This window comes from Bos mutus, chromosome 18, assembly GCF_027580195.1.
Source record: "Bos mutus isolate GX-2022 chromosome 18, NWIPB_WYAK_1.1, whole genome shotgun sequence".
Lineage (NCBI taxonomy): Eukaryota > Metazoa > Chordata > Mammalia > Artiodactyla > Bovidae > Bos > Bos mutus.
In genome coordinates, this window is record NC_091634.1 from 3,057,814 (window position 1) to 3,076,572 (window position 18,759).

The 18,759-nt window shown below is 47.9% G+C and overlaps 1 protein-coding gene across 1 annotated transcript; it reads right to left on the bottom strand.

Annotated features, from left to right (window-relative positions):
* Positions 1–1,031: 1,031 nt before the first annotated feature.
* On the bottom strand, positions 1,032–11,227 carry SIGLECL1 (SIGLEC family like 1). Its single transcript, XM_070388129.1, has 6 exons — positions 11,038–11,227; positions 6,633–6,698; positions 4,539–4,814; positions 4,319–4,424; positions 2,208–2,361; positions 1,032–1,140 (listed from the first exon to the last, which is right to left on the bottom strand). The coding sequence occupies exons 1-6, from the start codon at positions 11,225–11,227 to the stop codon at positions 1,099–1,101; spliced, it is 834 nt and encodes a 277-aa protein (XP_070244230.1). The 3' UTR covers positions 1,032–1,098.
* Between the last annotated feature and the right edge of the window lie 7,532 nt (positions 11,228–18,759).

The following is an 18,759-nucleotide window of genomic DNA, read 5'->3' on the forward strand; positions in this document are numbered from 1 at the left end:
GTCTTACCTCTTCTAAATACACCTCAGGGCTTCGCTGGTGGTCTGGTGGTTAAGACTCTGTCAGTGCAGGGGACACAGGTTCAAGCCCTGGTCTGGGAAGATTGTGTTCCACATGCCTCGGGGCAACCAAGCCCACACACCACAAATACTGAACTGTGCTCTAGAGCCTGTACTCCGCAACAAGAGAAGCCCCACTCACTGCAACTAGAACAAGCCTTCAAGCAGCAATGAAGACCCAGTGCAGCCAAAAATGAATTAATTAAGCTTAAAAAAGTACACCTCAATAACCACTCCTGGGATCGTCTCTAACTGTATATCTAGTCACTCTATTTCTTTGTTTCAAAACTTCTAACAGTTTATTCATTCACTCAGTTATTCAACAAACATGTTTTAAAGCCTATTTCAGGAACCATTCTGGTGCCGGTGATACAAGTAGAAAGCAAGACAGACAAGACCCCTGTTTTCATGGAACTTCCATTTAAGGGAGTCGGGACAAGGTCCCAATGTCTTGTGATGGCATTCAGGGCTTTTATGTCGTTTCTCCTCCTACATCTCTCAATACCACTTTTGACTCACTTTCTACCCAGGTACACCTCAAGTAAGGAGACTCAAGTGCAAAGAGAAGGGGTGGGTTTGGCAAAAGATCGTATCCAAAGACATGACCACTAAGCATTCAAGCAAGGATCCAATCCGTGTGTGTGATGGCTCTTGTGTATGTATTTCAGGTACTAGGTGCATAATAGGGGCTCAAAAACTATTTCTTGGTGGACATATTTCACAGTCTCACGTTTATTTCTCCTTCTTTTGAAGGAGCTCCCAGGATGGAGCACCTGTCTTCTGGCTAATCCAAACAACATATCATATAGTTTGCTTTCAGGGGTTCAAAGACCAGGTCCAAGGTAACCCTATTCAATGGATAACCAGTGAGGGGGCAGGTGGGACTGGAGAGGGCTTCATGGGCTGAGGATACTCGGGGGGGTCCGAGTTTGTTGTAGACTCCAGGGTTCCTGGGGTCTCTAAGGATTCTATGGGCTTTGGTGACTCCAAGGGTGATGGGGACTTCAGGTATGAATGTTGTTTTCACAGGCTTTGTCAGCTTCAGTTTATCCTGCTCTTCTTGGAAGTTTGGGGTGATGGGTCCTGCAGGGCAGAGCAAAGAAAGAAGGATGTTGGAACAGGTCTAGACGTGAGGTACCCAAATCTGAAAAGGACAGAATTCTGTCCCTTTCTTTGAGCACTGAATTAAAGGCAGTGTGGAGCAAGGGCTTGGCTTCACCTTTCATCAAAATCCCCATAGTTGGAGCCTGCCACCCTGTCTTCTCCTACTGATCCTTCCTCCCTGTGCATTCTCAGCACCACAAGCCACCCAGCTGTTCCCAGACTCCCCTGGGAAATTTTGTCTGATTTCTCCAGGGAGGTTCAGTCTCTCACCCCTCTGGGCGACCATCACCCCCAGCCCAGCCCTGCTAGTGTGATGCTGCCTTCCCCACCAGCCTGGCTGCTCTGAGGGCGGGGCCTGGGCCCGGTCCACTTCTGAGACCTCAGCATGGAGAACAGGAGATACTGCAGGAAATACTGGTGGAATTTAACAGATGTCTGGTTGACTCACAGAGGGACACCAGCTCCCAGTGCAGGGTGAAAGGAGAGCAGCAGGGTGCTTCTGGCCCTAGAGAATCATAATGACTTAAGAACAGTGAGACCCGGCTACTCGGTGCTGACCCTTCTAAGCCCTGCTGAGGATAGGGGGTGCAGGACAAATAAAGGCGTAACCTGGGCATGGCCTGGTCTTCAAGTCTTTCAGGCTGACCTGGGCCTGTGGCACCTACAGGCTGTGCTGACTACAGCCTGCCAAGCGCTCAGAGACCAAACCCTTTGATTTCCCTTCCAATGCTACAACTGCTGTATTGGGTTCTCCTAATCCTCTTCTCAATGGGGACTCTGTGTGTGTGTGTGTGTGTGTAGGGGGAATGAGTTGCTGATTCTAATAACCCTTCAAGTTACTCCTCTTAATTTTCATCTGTCTTCCCCTCCCTGGGTCTTAGCGTCACCATCTATAAGATGATGTGTAAGCATGCTCTGGCATTCTAGAAGTCCTGTAAGACCGAGGATGGTATTAATGCTGCCTTTACACACTGTATGTGCCTCTCCTCATGGGTCTTGTGATCATTATTCTGATAGGCTAGATTCCAGACACATGGGGTACCTACCAATATCTGCTGCTCAGGAGACGGGGTGACTCTGGATTTTCCTGGTTCCTTGAGCCTTAGAGACGTCTCGAGTCCTTGGCGGGCTCTTTTAGGGCTCTTTTCTGCCTTCATTGCTGCAATTTTCTTTGCCTGCTTCATTCTGATATGTTTCGCTCTAAGGAAAAGACGCTCTTGATCAGTTCTGGCTCTCCACCCACAATACGGGCTCTGATCTCGCTGGGAAATGCTGGTTTAGAGCCTGGGTTGTCTGGAGTGAGCCATGCAGCCTCTCTGGGGATTGCTTTCCTATCGTGGACAACGGAGACGCATGCTTGTCAGGCTGTAGGGCTCAGGTGAGGTCAGCTATGAAAGGGCTTTGCAAACTCCGATTCTTGTTGGTCTTCAAGTCCAGCTGGCTATACTTAAAACATAGCTCCCCAGGGATTTCCCTGGTGGTCAAGTGGTTAGCATTCAGCGCTCCAACTGCAGGGGTCACCAGTTCAATCCCTGGTCGGGGAACTAGATTCTACATGCCATGTAGCATAGACAGTGAAGTCGCTCAGTCGTGTCCGACTCTTTGTGACCATGGACACCAGGCTCCTCTGCCCATGGGATTTTCTAGGCAAGAGTACTGGAGTGGGTTGCCATTTCCTTCTCCCGGGAATCTTCCTGACCCAGGGATTGAACCCAGGTCTCCCACATTGTAGACAGACGCTTTACCGTCTGAGCCACCAGGGAAGTCTGCCATGTAGCAGGCCCACCCCCCCCCCAAAAAAAAGGTGCATTTAGAGTGCACCTAAGTAACAGCTAAAAATGAAGTTGATAAAGGTTCTTGGGGTTGGTTCATAAAGACTCCTAAGACTTGGCTAAACGTGCTGGCTAGAAGCCTGGAGTGAGAAGGGCAGAGATGCCAGAGGCAGGGCAGAGAGCTGGGCAGGGGAGCCTCTGGCCAGTCCAGACGTCTTGGAGTTAATCCTTAGTTGAGGACCATGGAGGAGTCAGCTGGGAGGGGAGGTGTGAACTTGGGGTGGGCACAGTCTGGAGAGGGAGAGGCAAGAGGCTGGTGTCATGATCTAAGCCAGGCCTGAGCTGGGTAAGTGATGAGGGGCAGAGAGAGTTGGGAGTAACTGTCCATCAGGGTCCATCAGGATGAAGAAGAGGAGTGGGGTGGCAGGGCAAACTGGGTTGTTTTTTTTTGCGGGGGGGCATGTAACGACAACCCAGTGAATCCTCTTCTAAGGATTAATTCCAAGATGTCTGGACTGGCCAGAGGCTCCCCTGCCCAGCTCTCTGCCCTGCCCTGGCATCTCTGCCCTTCTCACTCCAGGCTTCCAGCCAGCACATTTAGCCAAGTCTCAGGAGTCTTTATGAACCAACCCCAAGAACCTTTATCAACTTTGTTTTTAGCTGTTACTTAGGTGCACTCTCAATGCACCTGATGTTGCACAGAGACACCGGAAGTTCCTCAGATGTGTTCCCGGGGTCTCTGTACACGACTTTCCACCACATGAGCAACGCTCAGCCCTGCTGCCACTTGAGACAGCTCCCTGGGGACTCCGCTGGTTTCACTTCCTCCTCCGCTTTCTATTTTATGAAGTTCTTTGAAAGCCTCGGTCCCTTGGGCCTGTTTTGTGGCCTGTATAGTCCTGATGGCCCTGGCTTGTGGGGACCCTGTTTGCTGCCAGACCCTGAGTTCCTCAAGGGTGGGGGGGTCCATCCAGCACCACAGGCCTGGGGGTAGCAGGCTCTGGGAGAGGCTGAATGGTGAATGTTTTTAATTGGAGGACTATTGCTTTACGATGTTGTGATAGTTTCTGCTGTACAACAAAGTGAATCAGCTGCATGTATGCCTATATCCCCTCCCTCTTGAGCCCCCCTCCCTCCCGCCCCCATCCCACCCTTCCAGGTCATCACAGAGCATGGAGCTGAGCTCCCCGTGCTATCCAGCAGCTTCCCATTAGCTAAATATTTTACACACGGTAGGGTACGTATGTCAGCGCTACTCTCCCAACTCACCCCACCCTGACCTCATGCCAAACAACAAGGAAGACAGGAACACAAACCCACCCATCAACAGACAGGCTACCTAAAGCTGTACTAAGCTTACGGTGAATCTTAACCTCAGTACTCACATGAGTGGGACAAGGCAGAGGAAGAGCAGTGTGACTCCGATGGCTCCGTAGAACACGCCCCGAATCAGCCCTTTCATGAAAGTCTGGGCAACCAAAGGACTCCTTCCTGGAGGTAGAGAGCTCATGAGAAGGGGTTCTCCCCGGGGACCTCCCAGCTGCCTCCCCAGACCCCAGGGCCCACCCCCTCTTCCCCACCCACATGGGGCCCCTCCACCATCACCTGACTTCAGCAGGATGGTCAGAGCGTGGGTTCCCTCTGGGTTCCTGCCCTCACAGAGAAGGCTCGTGCCCGTTTCAGGCAGCTTGGTCAGATGGATGGTGCTGTTGGCCCAGGGGCCAAGCGTGGTAGAAGTCACCCGAAAGCCTGTGTGGTTCATGGCCACGGGAGTGCCCCCAACCCACCACTGCACGGAGGGCATGGGGGTCCCACGGAAGGAACAGCTGCACTGCAGAGTCTTCTTCAAGGAGCAAGAGGAATTGAGCAGCCTGGTGGGGGCTGTGAGGGAGGGAGGATCAGGAGTCAGCAAGCATACTGATTCCCTGTCTGCCTCCTCCAGGACCCAGCCTTTTCTTTATTTGTGATAAACCAGGAACTTCAGAGAGACTTTCTGGGTCTTCCCCAGTGGCTCAGTGGTAAAGAATCTGCCTGCCAGTGCAGGAGACACGGGTTCAATTGCTGGTCCTGGAAGATCCCACATGCCATGGAAGAACTAAGCCACAACTTCTGGGCCTGTGCTCTAGAGCCCGGGAACCACAACAACTGAGCCCATAAGCCAGAACTACTGAAGGCCAGGCACCCTAGGTGCTGTGCTCTGCAGCAAGAGGAGCCACCGCAGTGAGAAGCCCACTCACTGCAACTAGAGAAAAGCCCACAGAGTAATGAAGACCCAGGAAAGTCAAAGATAAATAAGTGAACAAAATTATATATTAAAATATATACATATTTTTTGGAAGTCCAGAGGAGTCAGGCCTCACAGACCAGTTGCCCTTCACCCTTTCTCCTCGTCTGGCCTGAACCGAACACTCTCCAGACCGATGGCAGAGGAGTCTCCTGAGGATCTGCATTGCCTGTGATCCCATCTATCCACCGCCACCAGGCTAAACTGCCCAACCTCAGTAACTCTCTTCCTTGGGTCCCCAACTCTGGCCCTTCCAGCTCCACCTGTGGTCAGATTTTTCCCTCCATCACTGTCTGGATGCTCCTGGCAAGTCATTTCCCCTTCTACTCTTCCCTAGTCTGGAAAACAGAGAAACTTCCTGAGCCCATCTCACACAATCATTGCTTGGAAAAGGCATACAATGAATGCCTGAGGTTTACTGTGTTCCTGCCTCAATTCAGGACCACTTACCACCCATTCAATGAACATTTTTAGATTTTCCTCTTCCCCATCCCGATGGACATGGACTGAGCATTCATCTTAAGCAAAGACTGCTATGCATATCTCTGAGTAAGAACACCATGAAACCACCTCACTCTCCGTAGAACAGGTCGGACATGTGGTCCATCCAGTGAGATTGTGGGTTAATAAGGGATAGTCACGCTCTTCAAGGTCTCCAATAATGAGGAATTGGTCCTTAGCATTTCCATGTACTTAGTCATTGGAGTTGTTTGGGGTTACTGGAGGAAAGGGGTCATTTCCCCCTGAACAGTTGCCCTTGATCTTGGGCTTTCCATTTGGGTCACTTGAAGCCATGAGGAATTTGCAGGCCTCTCCTCCACTTCCCTTGCTGACCTCCACATTATTTTCACCATCTGGGGAAGCAGGCCATGGAGAGCGATCAAAAGAGGCTGAAAAAAACTTACTAACTTTGGAACTTGGAGCATGCTAGCAATATTCAGACAGCTCCTGTGCTCAAATATCTTCAGACCCCACCCTCGCCCTCAACTCTACTGCCTGGCCCAGGCCACCCACCCCCACCTCCACCTCCCCAATCCCCCCCAACTCCTGCCAGAATCTGGCCCACAGATGCTTAACCCACATTGGTTCCTTGGTGCCCTACACCCTCGCGTGCCTGCTTGGTCGTGTCCGACTTTTTGCGACCCTACGGACTGTAGCCCACCAGCCTCCTCTGTCCATGGGATTCCCCAGGCAAGAATACTGGAGTGGGTTGCCGTTTCCTCCTCCAGGGCGTCTTCCTGACCCAGGGAACAACCCTGCTGTCTCCTGCATTCCAGGAAGATTCTTTGCCGCTGAGCCATCAGGGAGGCCCATCCTAAACCCTTAAGCCCTCTTGTTTCACGTCACCACCCAGCCCTGGCTCTGGAGGCTCGGCTTCCTCAGACCCCTCCAGCACTGCGTCTGTTCCCACTCACCCAGCCGGAGCCCTGGCGGCGCCATGAGCAGCAGCAGTTGTTCTCGGCACAGGAGAGGCCCGGGGCCTAGACCACAGCAGGCCCGGAAACCGGAGCTGTCTGGTTCAGAAGGGGTGATGTGATGAATACCTGGAAGAGGCTGCGGGGGTGGGGAGAGCAGAAAGAACTCTTAGCCAGCGGGGGCTTCGGCCTCTTCGGTCATCCTGAAGGCGCGTCCCCTCTGAGAAGCAGGAATTCTGTGGGATGTGATGCCTGAGGGCCTGCAGACAGGACGGCACCACCGTGATGCTCTGTGATGCCCCGAAGGCACGTCTCCCTCCGCACCGCCCCCCCCCGCCCTCTAGTCTTTCACTCCCCTCCCCAGCCCCCTTAGGAGGGTCTTTAGTCCCAGGTCTGCAGGCTTTCTCTAAAGTTTACCAGTACCTCATAAACTGTGTGCAACAGGGAGACAGGGTCAGGTCTGGGGGTTTGGAATGTCCCCCTGGGGCCCTGGTGAAAAATAGCCTGGAGGGGGAGTGACCGCAGGCCAGGTGGTCAGGGGAGAGAGGTGGTGACTGGGGAAGAATGGCAGGCTGGAGCTGGTGCACAGGCTGTGAGAGGTGGAGAGGATGGGACCGATTTAACATATGGGGGGAATAAAAACGGATGGGGGTTCCTACTGCTGATGGGAAAAGTTCCAAACCTTCTTGCGTTGTAAATGAGGGTCCCCACAAGTTTGCTTCACCCTTGTCTTATGTCCCTGTGTCTTTCTCAACCTTTTCCCAATGCTCCCCTTTCCAAATTTCACCCTAAACATAGCTCTCCCGTCATCAGGGACTCGTGTTTTCCAGCTTTTCCTTCTGTAGCTCTCCTCTGTCCACATTCAAATCCTTCTTCAATTTCATAACTGAGTTCAATGCTGCTTCCTTGATGCAGCCTTTCCTGATTGCCCCACCCAGTCAGAAGTAGGTAATCTCTCCCCTCCCAGAATTACCAAGTGATTTAAAAAAAAAAAAAAAAAAAAGGCTGCATTGTGTCTTAGTTGCAGCACGCTGGCTACAGGGCATGGAGTTGCTCCGCAGCAGGTGGGATCTTAGTTCCCTGACAAGGGATGGAACCTGTGTTGCCTACACTGGGAGGCGGAGTCTTAACCACTGGACCACCAGGGAAGCCCCTATCAAGTGATGTTATTTGTTCTTTTCTGGAGAAGTGACTTTTTCTTCATGGCAGAGTGATTTGTTTTTGTCTAGATGCCAGAGAGTAACTTACCCTTCTTTTCATTACTCACAAATTCAACCTGTTTAGGGATGCAATATTGCCCGCTAAAGCAATACTTTGGCCTCCTTTGCCATTAAGAGGGGACCATGTGACATTGTTTTAGTGGAAATAAGCTGGGGATTCTTGGGAAAGTTTTTGCTTTCTTGATACTGTCCTTTCCTCTTTCCTGTCACTTCCTTCTTCTTCCTCCTCGAATATGGATGTGATACTGGAGGTGGAGCAGCAATTTGGCAACCATGAGGTAACCATGAGGAAGAAAGCCACTTATGGTTGATGTTCACTTAAGGATGCTTTAACAGAGCAATTCAAGAAGCCTAGTTCCCTGACGGCCTTGGAGAGCTGCTATGCCAACCCTGCGCAGCCTAGCTCTGCACATCTTTTTTTAATTGATGTATAGCTGATTTAATGTTCATTTCTGCAGTACAGCAAAGAGATTCAGTTTTATATCTGGAGAAGGAAATGGCAACCCACTCCAGTATTCTTGCCTGGAGAATCCCCTGGTGGGCTGCAGTCCATGGGGTCGCAAGAGTCGGACACTACTTAGCGATGGACACTATATATATATATATATATATGGTGGTGGTTTAGTTGCTAAGTTGTGTCCGACTCTTATGACAGGCAAGAATACCGGAGTGGGTTGCCATTTCCTTCTCAGGGATCACCCTGGCCCAGGAATTGAACCCAGATTTCTTTACCATCTGAGCTATGAGAGAATCCTTATATATATATATATATATATATATATATATATTCTTTTCCATTATGGTTTATCACAAGATATTGAATATAGGACCTTGTTGTTTATCCATTCTGTACTCCAAATCCATCCCTCCCCCACCCAGCTCCCTCTCGACAACCTATATCAACCTTGACAATCCTGTATCAAATAGACCCCTGTGCCCTGTGCAGAGCTTAGAAATGAACTTGTTTGATAGTCACTGATACAATGTTCACATCAATCTCACCTTCCTTGAAACTATTGCTCCCACACACACTTGTTTTTTTGAAAAGCACCGACTTCAGAGCAGGAGCCCAGGATTTGAGTGCCAATTATGTCAGCTATGACACTGATTCATTGGGAAACCACAGACAACTGCTTTTCCTCTCTGGGCCATTTCTGCAATAATTCTGCAATAATTCCTGGGAAAGAGGCAGAATGAAGAAATACGTCTGGGCATGACCTTCCTTATTAGCATTTTAATCAAGCATTACCAAAGACATGAGTATTTCAGGTTCCAGGGTTATTTTATGTCCTCAGACATTGGGTTGGTCTCAATTGATTTCTGGTAAAATATTCCAGCAGCCGCCACTGTGGAGCTCGTTGGCTTTTGCCATAAACTCTGGTCTGCATAAGGATTCCGAGACTTCTTTCCAGTAATTTTATAGACAGGGGCTAGCAACAATCCCTGATGCAGAATATGTGTGTGTCCCCCAAAATCCAAATAGGCCAATCAGACACTGGGCTTCTAACTTCTTTTTTCCGTCAGACATCCTGTACTTTTCAAATTAACAACCTGTGTGGGTTTGGGCAGTTTTATTGGTTCCCATTTATTATATCCAATCAATTTTGGTTGAAGGGAGGATTTATATGTCTCCTGTTTAATAATACTAGAAAGGGGAAATGTTCCCCAGTCATACAAGGTATCTATTTATTAATACATTGAGGTAAAGGAGGAGATCCAATGACTTTCCATGAAATCTATTTAAACATTCCAATCTTCCTCTAAACTCTCACAGTAATCCCATCAATTCTTGAATTTCCATAGCTTCCCCATTCAACTGTAACTCCTATTAGGACTGACTAGCGTCCGTTCCCATCACTTCATGGCAAATAGGAGGAGAAAAAGTGGAAGCAGTGACAGATTTTATTTTCTTGGGCTCCAAAATCTTTGCAGATGGTGACTGCAGTCATGAAATTAAAAGATGCTTGCCTTTTGGAAGGAAAGTTATGACAAACCTAGACAGCGTATCAAAAAGGCAGAGACATCACTTTGCTGACAAAAGTCTGTATAGTCAAAGCTATGGTTTTTCCAGTAGTCATGTACAGATGGGAGAGTTGGACCATAAAGAAGGCAGAGCACCAAAGAATTGATGCTTTCAAATTGTGGTGCTGGAGAGGACTCTTGAGAGTCCCGTGGACAGCAAAGAGTTCAAACTAGTCAAGGCTAAAGGAAATCAACCCTGAATATTCATTGGAAGGACTGATACTGAAGCTGAAGCTCCAATGCTTTGGCCACGTGATGCAAAGAGCTGACTTACTGGAAAAGACCCTGATCCTGGGAAAGACTGAGGCAAAAGGAGAAAGGGGACGACAGAGCATGAGATGGTTAGATAGAATCATTGACTCAGTGGTCATGAATTTGACCAAACTCTGAGAGATAGTGAAAGACAGGGGAGCCTGGCATGCTGCAGTTCATGGGGTTCACAAAGAGTCAGACATGACTGAGTGACTGAACAACAAGTTTTAGAGTCACAGAGCGTGAGGCTCCCATGTTAAGGAGTCTCAGAAACATGTCTCTGTTTTATTGCTAATGTGCATATGGCTTTGAGTGCCCTGCTGGAAGTCGGGCCAAGGAACCCAGGCCCTTCAATGAATCTTTATCTTGATTAGGTTATGGGACCATCACCTCAGGTGATTTGCAGGCAGATTTCTCATTGTCCTATCTGTCTTGTGGCTTTTTAAATTCCCCCAAGCTAAGGTAGATAGAGCAGACTTGATTGAGGTCCTTCAATGCTGGGGGACAATCCAGGGTTCCCACGGGTCCACCCAGTCTCCCAGAGTGCTGCACTGAGACCTTTGTTTTGACCCCATCAATGTCCCCTTTATCCCAGTTCTTTTTAAGATTAATGTATTAATTTTTGACTGGGCTGGGTCTTCTTGCTGCACGTGGGCTTGCTCTATTTGCAGCATGTGGGTTTCTCATTGCAGTGGCTTCTCGGTTGTGGAACACAGGCTCTAGGTGCACGAGCTTCAGTAGTTACAGCGCACAGGCTGAGTTGCCCCTCTGACATGTGGAATCTTCTTGGACCAGGGATGGAACCCGTGTCCTCTGAACTGTCAGGAGGATTCTTAACCATTGGACCACCAGGGAAGTTCCTATTTATCCCATTTCTCAAGGACTGTTTAAAGATTTCCACCCTGTCAGACTTTGACTCTCCCCTTCGTCTTTCTTCATTCTCTGGTAAATCGCTTTAATGTTTTGTGCTCCCTGTGGTTTCACCAGAACGCTTCCCTTTAGTAGCAGCAGCCCCGAGGCTAACAGCTTTATCTTGGGCTGGACAGAACCCAAAGTGGGCTCTGTGTCAGGATCCAGCCCGGCCTTTTCCTCTTCTTTCATGTTAGCTATTACAGATAAAAATAACCCAGGATCATGCATTTAGCTTGTTCTTGTTATGTTGCATTTTCTTATGCATCCAGTGAGTCAACTTCTTGGATGTTGTATCCATCATTAAAAAAAGGTAACCCTTAACCTCCTGTAACTAATTACAGAACAGTTGTATTTCAGCAACCCTTGAGTAACCCTGGGGCCACCCAGGAATCAGAGTCATCACCTCGTGTTCTCATCCTTCCTTTTCCCAAATGATGTGCTTCAGTGGGTCCTGTTTGCTCTAGTGGATTTCATTTCTATGCCAGCAGCAAAGCTAGGGAACGGTCTGCAAGATGCCTCATTCCTGACAGTGACTGCAGATTGCAGGGGTCCCTAAAAGCCCCTCGTTTTTGACATCTATTGAAAGTTTGGGGGCCCTCAAGACTACCCTCAGATTTGATAATTCACTGGAAGTACTCCCAGAATTCACAGGACTTCCCTTGTGGTCCAGTGGTTAAGACTCAGCACTTCTGATGCAGGGGTCATGAGTTCAATCCCTTGTCAGGGAACCAAGATCCCACATGCTGCAGGGTTCAGCCAAAAATAGGAAACAAAAAGAATCCACTTCCAGAATTCACTGAAAGCTGTTTTAGGTTACTGTTTTTTGCAACTAAGGACACAGATTAGAATCTGCTAAGAGAAGGAGCACAGAGGGCAGAGTCTGGGAAAGTTCCAGCCAGACAGCTTCCTGTTCTCTCCCCGAGGAGTCAGAGACAGAGCAACTTAACTGTTCTGGAGTTAATGCCTGACAACAGGCCCAGAAGACTGACAACCAGAGAAGCTCACCCAAACCCTGTGACCAGAGTTTTTATTGGACCTTCATCATGAGGGCATCTGCCCTTGTGGCAGATTTTACTCTCCTGCTCCTTCTGAAGGTGAACTGATACCACAGGATCCAAAGCCCCCACTGGAAATCACGTTGTTAAACTGTCTTGTGCGGCCAGCTCCTGCCCTTAATCACAGCTGAAGACTCTTCAGTGTGACGGCAGGACCTCAGGCAAACGGAGACTCTCCATCAGGCAGGACTTCCCAGGGTTTAGAGATTATACCTCCTGGAATCCAAGGGCAAAGGCCAGACCTCTCTTTGGGCTCCATTAACTTCCTTACTACATAGAATGATGTGTGCTAAATTCAAGGTAGCAGTTATTGCTAGATTTTAGTGGGAGATATGGTTGGGGAAGGGGTACAAAGGGTGAGTGTTTTAAATTTTAAGCTGGATGGTAGGTGCATGCTCTTTTATATACCATTTTTATACAGTTCTGTAAAGTATCTGCCAGCAATGTGGGAGAACCAGGTTCGATCCCTGGGTCAAGAAGATCCCCTGGAGAAGAATGGCAACCCACTCCAGTATTCTTGCCTGGAGAATTCCATGGACAGAGGAGAAATGAAAAATTGATCATTTCATTTATGTAAAAGTTTTATTTATTTATTTTTGTTTTGGCTGCACCTCGTGGCCTGTGGAATCTTAGTTCCCCAACCAGGGATCCAACTGGCATCTCCTGCATTGCAGGCTGAGCCACTTGGGAAGCAAAGATGGATTAGTAAGTGGAAAAAAAGAAAGAATCACCTAATTAGGCCATAATGAGATTTTAAAAACCTTTAACTTAAACTAGTATTTATTGTTTACTATGTATCTGTCAATTTCACATACACATAGTCTCATTTACATCCCCGTCAACAACCTGAGAGATTGAATATACAGAAACAATAGCCAGACTACATATGACTCTCAAGTCTCAGCCATATGACATATATGACTCTGATCCTCAATTACCAGCAACTAGTCCAAGAAACCAAACCACTACTGCAGTGACAGTTAGCCTAGAACATTCAGAGTTTGGCCCGTAAGTATCAGGTTCCTTATTATTTACCCCTGTTTCCTGCTCAGAACCAACCAAGGAAAACCAAATATGCTTTCCAATCCAACCACAGAAGGTGCTAACCCTCCATCTTTCTCATGATTAAAATCATCTCCCAACACTGCTGACACTCCTTCACTTTCTTCCACTCTAAAGGACTCCCACTGCCCTGCCCGCCTTTGTAGTCTTTGCTGAATGCAAATGGTGGTGGCTGGGTCTCTCACTACAGCAAGCTCTGAATCAACAGCCTGTTTGTTCTCATTTGGGTGGTTTTCATTTATTTCCACAAGCCCTATGGAATTAAGTGTTATGATTTCCTCTTCACAGAGGAGAAAATGGAAACTCAGACAAATAAGTGATTTTCCCAGAGTCGCTGAGCAAATACAGTTAGAGATGAACTTAAAACTCGTTTCTCTTTTTCCACACCAACTTTCAAGAGTGTAGAGATTATAAGCTCCCCAAATTCTCTGGCCAACTGGCACTATGGGTACTGTACAAATTACTATTAAATGTTTAAACAGCACTGCCCTATTCTCAGGGCTTCCCAGGTGCTCAGAGGTAAAGAATCCTTCTGCCAATGCAGGAGACGTGGATTTGATCCCTGCATCAGGGAGCTCCACTGGAGAAGGAAATGGCAAGCCACTCCAGTATTCTTGCCCAGAGAATCCCATGGACAGAGGAGCCTGGTGGGCTACAGTACACGGGGTTGAAAAGAGTTGGACAAGACTGAGCACACATGCAGCAACACAGCCCTCATCTCATAAAAAGGAAAAAGTCAATCACCTAAAATTTAGGAAATATGTCTCTAAATCAAATAAAATCACGTTCAGGAAGAAATCAAGAATCAAGACCTCAGAGTCCACTTTGACTACTCTTTTATATGTCAGAAAATCCTGTTGGTATTGTTTTCCAAAATACATTCAAAGTCTGGCCACTTGTAATCAGCTTCACTGCTGCCACCCTGGCCCAAACCACCATCCTCTCACCCAGATGGCTGCGATGATCTTCTCATTGGCTTGGCTGCTTCATCTGTGTCCTGTACATGCTACTCCCTGCATGGCAGCTGGAGGGATTCCATCAACACCTCAGTATCATCCTGCCCCCTTCTCTTCTCAAAACTCTCCAAACCGTTCTCATCTCACTCAAGAGTAAAAGGCAAAGTTCTGCATAACATGGTCCATTCCCTCCATTCCCTTTCCTTGTCTGATCCCATCCCCTACCACTCTACAGAAACTCTACATCAAAGAGCAGTCTTCCCCTTCTCAGGAACCTTTCTCGAGAAGCACACGCCGTTTTTGTTTTTGGCCATGACACACAGCCAGCATGTGGGATCTTAGTTCCCCCAGGAGGGATCAAACCCGGGCCCCCTACATCGGCAGCACAGAGTCCTAACCACTGGACCACCAGAGAAGTCCCAAGGAGCACATGCCTTGGTGATGGCACTCTTCATTCATTCTTTCAGTCAACCAACATGTTTGAGCATCTCCTTTATGCCAGGGACTATTTTAGGGTTTTAGCAGTAAGCAAGAATGACACAATCCCTGTCCTCAAAAATCAAGCTGATGGTGAGCATAACTTGATAACTGTAAATACAATGAAGAAAAAGAACCCAGGACAACATGAAAGGAATTATGGGATGGGGGACATTGGGGAAACAGTTTAGATAGGGTGGTCAAAGAAGGCTTCTTGGAGGAAGTGACATTTGAGCAGAAACCTAGAGGAAGGAAAGCCAGGCCACGCTGGGGGAAGGAAAATTGCAGGTTGAAGGAAGAGCAACTGCAAAGCTTGAGGAGTTTAGCATGGTTAAGAGAGAGAAAAAAAAAGTGAGCTGCTGAAGTGCAGTGAGGGGTGGGGGAGACTGGCATGAGACAAGGTCAGATACCAGGTGGGCTCAGCTCCTAAAAGGCATAAGGAGGAATATGAATGAAATTCCACTGGAGTGTATTAAGAGGCGTGACTGTAAACTGATTAATTTGGTTTTGAGTTCCCTCTGGCTGCTGTGTGGAAAATGGACCACATCAGGGGCTAGAGCGAAAGCACAGAGACCAGTGGGAGACCACGCAGCCAGTCAGAAAGTGTGATGATGGCTTAGCCCAGGGGGGCAGCTCTGGAGATCCTTACTGTACTGAGGATAGATTCTGGGCTGAAATGATGGTATTTTCTCTTCTTCACACCCTACAGCCATTCCCTTTTTGCACTGCCATTTTTATTCCCTTTTCCTTTCTCCAATTTAAAACTGCATTTGGGTGTTGGGATGAGCCCTGTCTGGGTCCTGGCCCAGGCTTGGCCAGTAAATCACTAAAGGACCTTGGTCAACTATTTTACCCTCTCTGTTTTTTTTTTTCTTTTTTTTAATCTATATTTATCTATTTGACTCCATGGCATCTTAGTTGTGGCTCATGGGATCTAGTTCCCTGACCAGGGGTCGAACGGAGCCTCCCTCCATTGGAAGCACAGAGTCTTAGCCACTGGAACACAAGGGAAGTCCCTCCTTTTATTTCTTCATCTATAATATGAGTGAGCTTGACTGTTTGAGATGTAATGATCAGCCAAGCTCTAAAATTCTGATTTCCTCTTGCTCCTCTCTGCCAGCCTTTAGAGGTGAGTTGAGTGACTCCTCATGCACCCTCTTTTCCCCCTCTCCTTCTATTTCCCTTCATCCATCACCTCTCAATTTTACCTTTGTCTCTGGTTCCAAGGGCCCCAGACGGTTCTTTGACCTCAGCACACCTCTGTCTGTATATTTCCGAAGCAGAGTGCAAGAGATGCAGCGACCTTTCCAGACTTAGTAAGGGCGGGACTGACTTTTGGATGACTGACCTACTTAGGAGCTGGAAAACGAATTTCAAGAGAAATCAAGGACTAACAGTGAAACCGATTAGCTGGCTTACACGCAGGATAACTGTGTGACTAATGACTGAGTGCCTGGTAGGGGGATTAGCTTATTAGGAGGCTGATTTACAGGGAGCCTAATTGGACTGATTAACAGGGCAGGCTGTGAAGGGGGTGGATTATCCGATTAAATGATTTATGAGGGGACTCACTGCAGACTCATCAGGGCACTAGCCTGATCCTCCGTTGACATAGAGACTGACGGTCTTATTGGCAGATTGGTGATCATCTGGCTGCTCTTCAGGCTGACCGGGTGACCCACTTGGTGGCAGGCTGACGAATACAGAGACAGGCTCCGGTGAACTGACTGACTAGCTGGTGAGCTGGCTCTCAGGGAGCCTTCCAACCTGATCCAGAATTGGCCCCGGGGGCCTCTCAGGCCGGACAGCCACCTTGGGAGGCCTCACCCACCTCCGGCCGCCTAACTGTCCAAGGGTCACAGTGACTGACAGAGATGCCCGACTCTCATGGAAGCCCAGTTCGGCCAGTGCCAGCGCAGGTTCTCCACTCAACAACTGACAGGAGAGCCAACAGCCGGAGTGCAGCCCCGTGAGGCCTCGTGAGGCCCCATGACGACCCATGTATCTACAAAAAGAAGGCTGTGTGGAAACCACCCTAGATCCTGGCTGCGTGCCTCCTGAGCGTGTGACGTAAGCGTATACCCGGCAGCCAATCAGCGACTGCACGGGCCTGTCTCCCAGCCAGTCAGTGACTGAGTGGTTTAGTTTGGTTCCTGAGAGGTAGGGTTGATGCTCAGAAAGTGAGAATTATTAGCGATGTACCCTTGTTATGGAGAAGGCAGTGGCACCCCACTCTAGTACTCTTGCCTGGAAAATCCCATGGGCGGAGGAGCCTGGTGGGCTGCAATCCGTGGGGTTGCGAAGAGTCGGACACGAGTGAGTGACTTCACTTTCACTTTCCACTTTTCATGCATTAGAGAAGGAAATGGCAACCCACTCCAGTGTTCTTGCCTGGAGAATCCCAGGGACGGCGGAGCCTGGTGGGCTGCCGTCTATGGGGTCGCACAAAGTCGGATACGACTGAAGCGACTTAGCAGCAGCAGCAGCAGCCTTGTTTATAATGACATAATGTGAAATTATTTGAAAACCAAAATGAATGTCATTCAGCTCTCAAATAATCCATACTATGCTTCGTTTCTAGTGTGTATGCAAATGTAGGTTTTTGATGGTTTGTGCTTCAGAGAAGAGAAGCCCTTCTATATTGTGTTGCAACCATTTATATCTATTCTCCATTAGGAGATGGACACCGTAATGTAAAGTGTACAATGAACATCTAACTGGAGGTGTTTGTTATTCGTGTCAAATATCCTTGGACGTCACCATGATGTAAGTAATCATGGAATCTTTTCATGTATTAAAGTAAGACAGATTGGTTCTAAATTTTCAATAGTTATGTCACTTGATTTGTGAGGAGAACACAATGATAGCTCACTAAAATATTGATGTTATGTTTATAATATCACCAGAAGTCATGAACATTAGTTGACAACATTGAAATAAAGACAGCTTCTGTGATAACCTAGAAATGTATGGGAAACCCTTCCTGAAAAAGTCATATAATTAGTGTATGTCTGTTTACTAGCTTCTGTTTTGTCAACCACAGAAATCACAGTTCTCGGATTGTTATATCAGGAAAATAAATAGCTTTCTCTACACTTGTAATTTGTATTTTAATCAATGATCACACAGTGAATTGTAAAATGTTTTATTTCAACTATTTGTGAAATTAAGACATGCTAATTAATAAAAAGTGAATGGTTTTTATTTTTTATTTTAATGAAGTGTTAACCCACCACCACCATTAACCTCTCCCACCTTATTAAAGGTTTCAGGGAAGAGATAACAACAATAAACTATTTGGTAGCACAGAGACATGGCATCTGTAGAAATTAGTTTCCTTACTGGCTTTAAATCTCTAGTAACGTCATATATTTTGCACCATTTCTACACTGTATCTTTTTCCCTCTCTGTAACTGAAGGGACATTGTGGTGGTTCTAATAAGAAGGATCATACAGAGTACTGTTGAGAGTCTACCTGAACTGCTCCATGCTGTTGCTGCCTCAGCATCTATCTGGGGAGCAGGCAGCCTGCAGGTCCTTGAACTCACACCAGCCAGTCCTGTGAGCACCTGCACTAGGTGACCCCCTTCCTTGAGATCAGCAGTCTTGCTGAACCCCAGGGTCTACTTCACAGTCCCCCCTTCAATGACACCCTCACAGCGCTCACTAGAATCCTGGTCTTTTTGGTTTGAATGGACCCATCCACGCTTGGCCTGGGGAGCCCACAGCACTTCACTCAGGGTCACTTAGAAAGGCCTGAATCCCAATTACTGCCTCTTTCTGTGCCTGGTTCTCGCCTTGACCTTCCTAAGAAATCCCTTCCCTAAACCCTACCCCACAGAGAAGTCTCAGGTGTGCTGAGTGTAAGGGCTCGACCTCAGGGCTCCTTAATGTGGGCCGTGAGGGAGAACCATCAGAACAAACAGGGAATTTGCTAAAGACTCATTTCATGGCCCCACTTCAGACCTGCAGATTCATAACTTCTTAGAGTGGGGATCTGACCTCAAGGGATTGTATACACTGAACTGGTTCAGAAAGAATCTTTATCCAAGTGGTTTCCACCTGGTTTCCTATCAGGATCACGTGACCAGTGTTAAGCGATAACCTCCCCGGTGCCCTCCCTACAGATTTCTTTGTCGGTCCTGGGGGAGCATCAGTGTGGTTTGTAGGA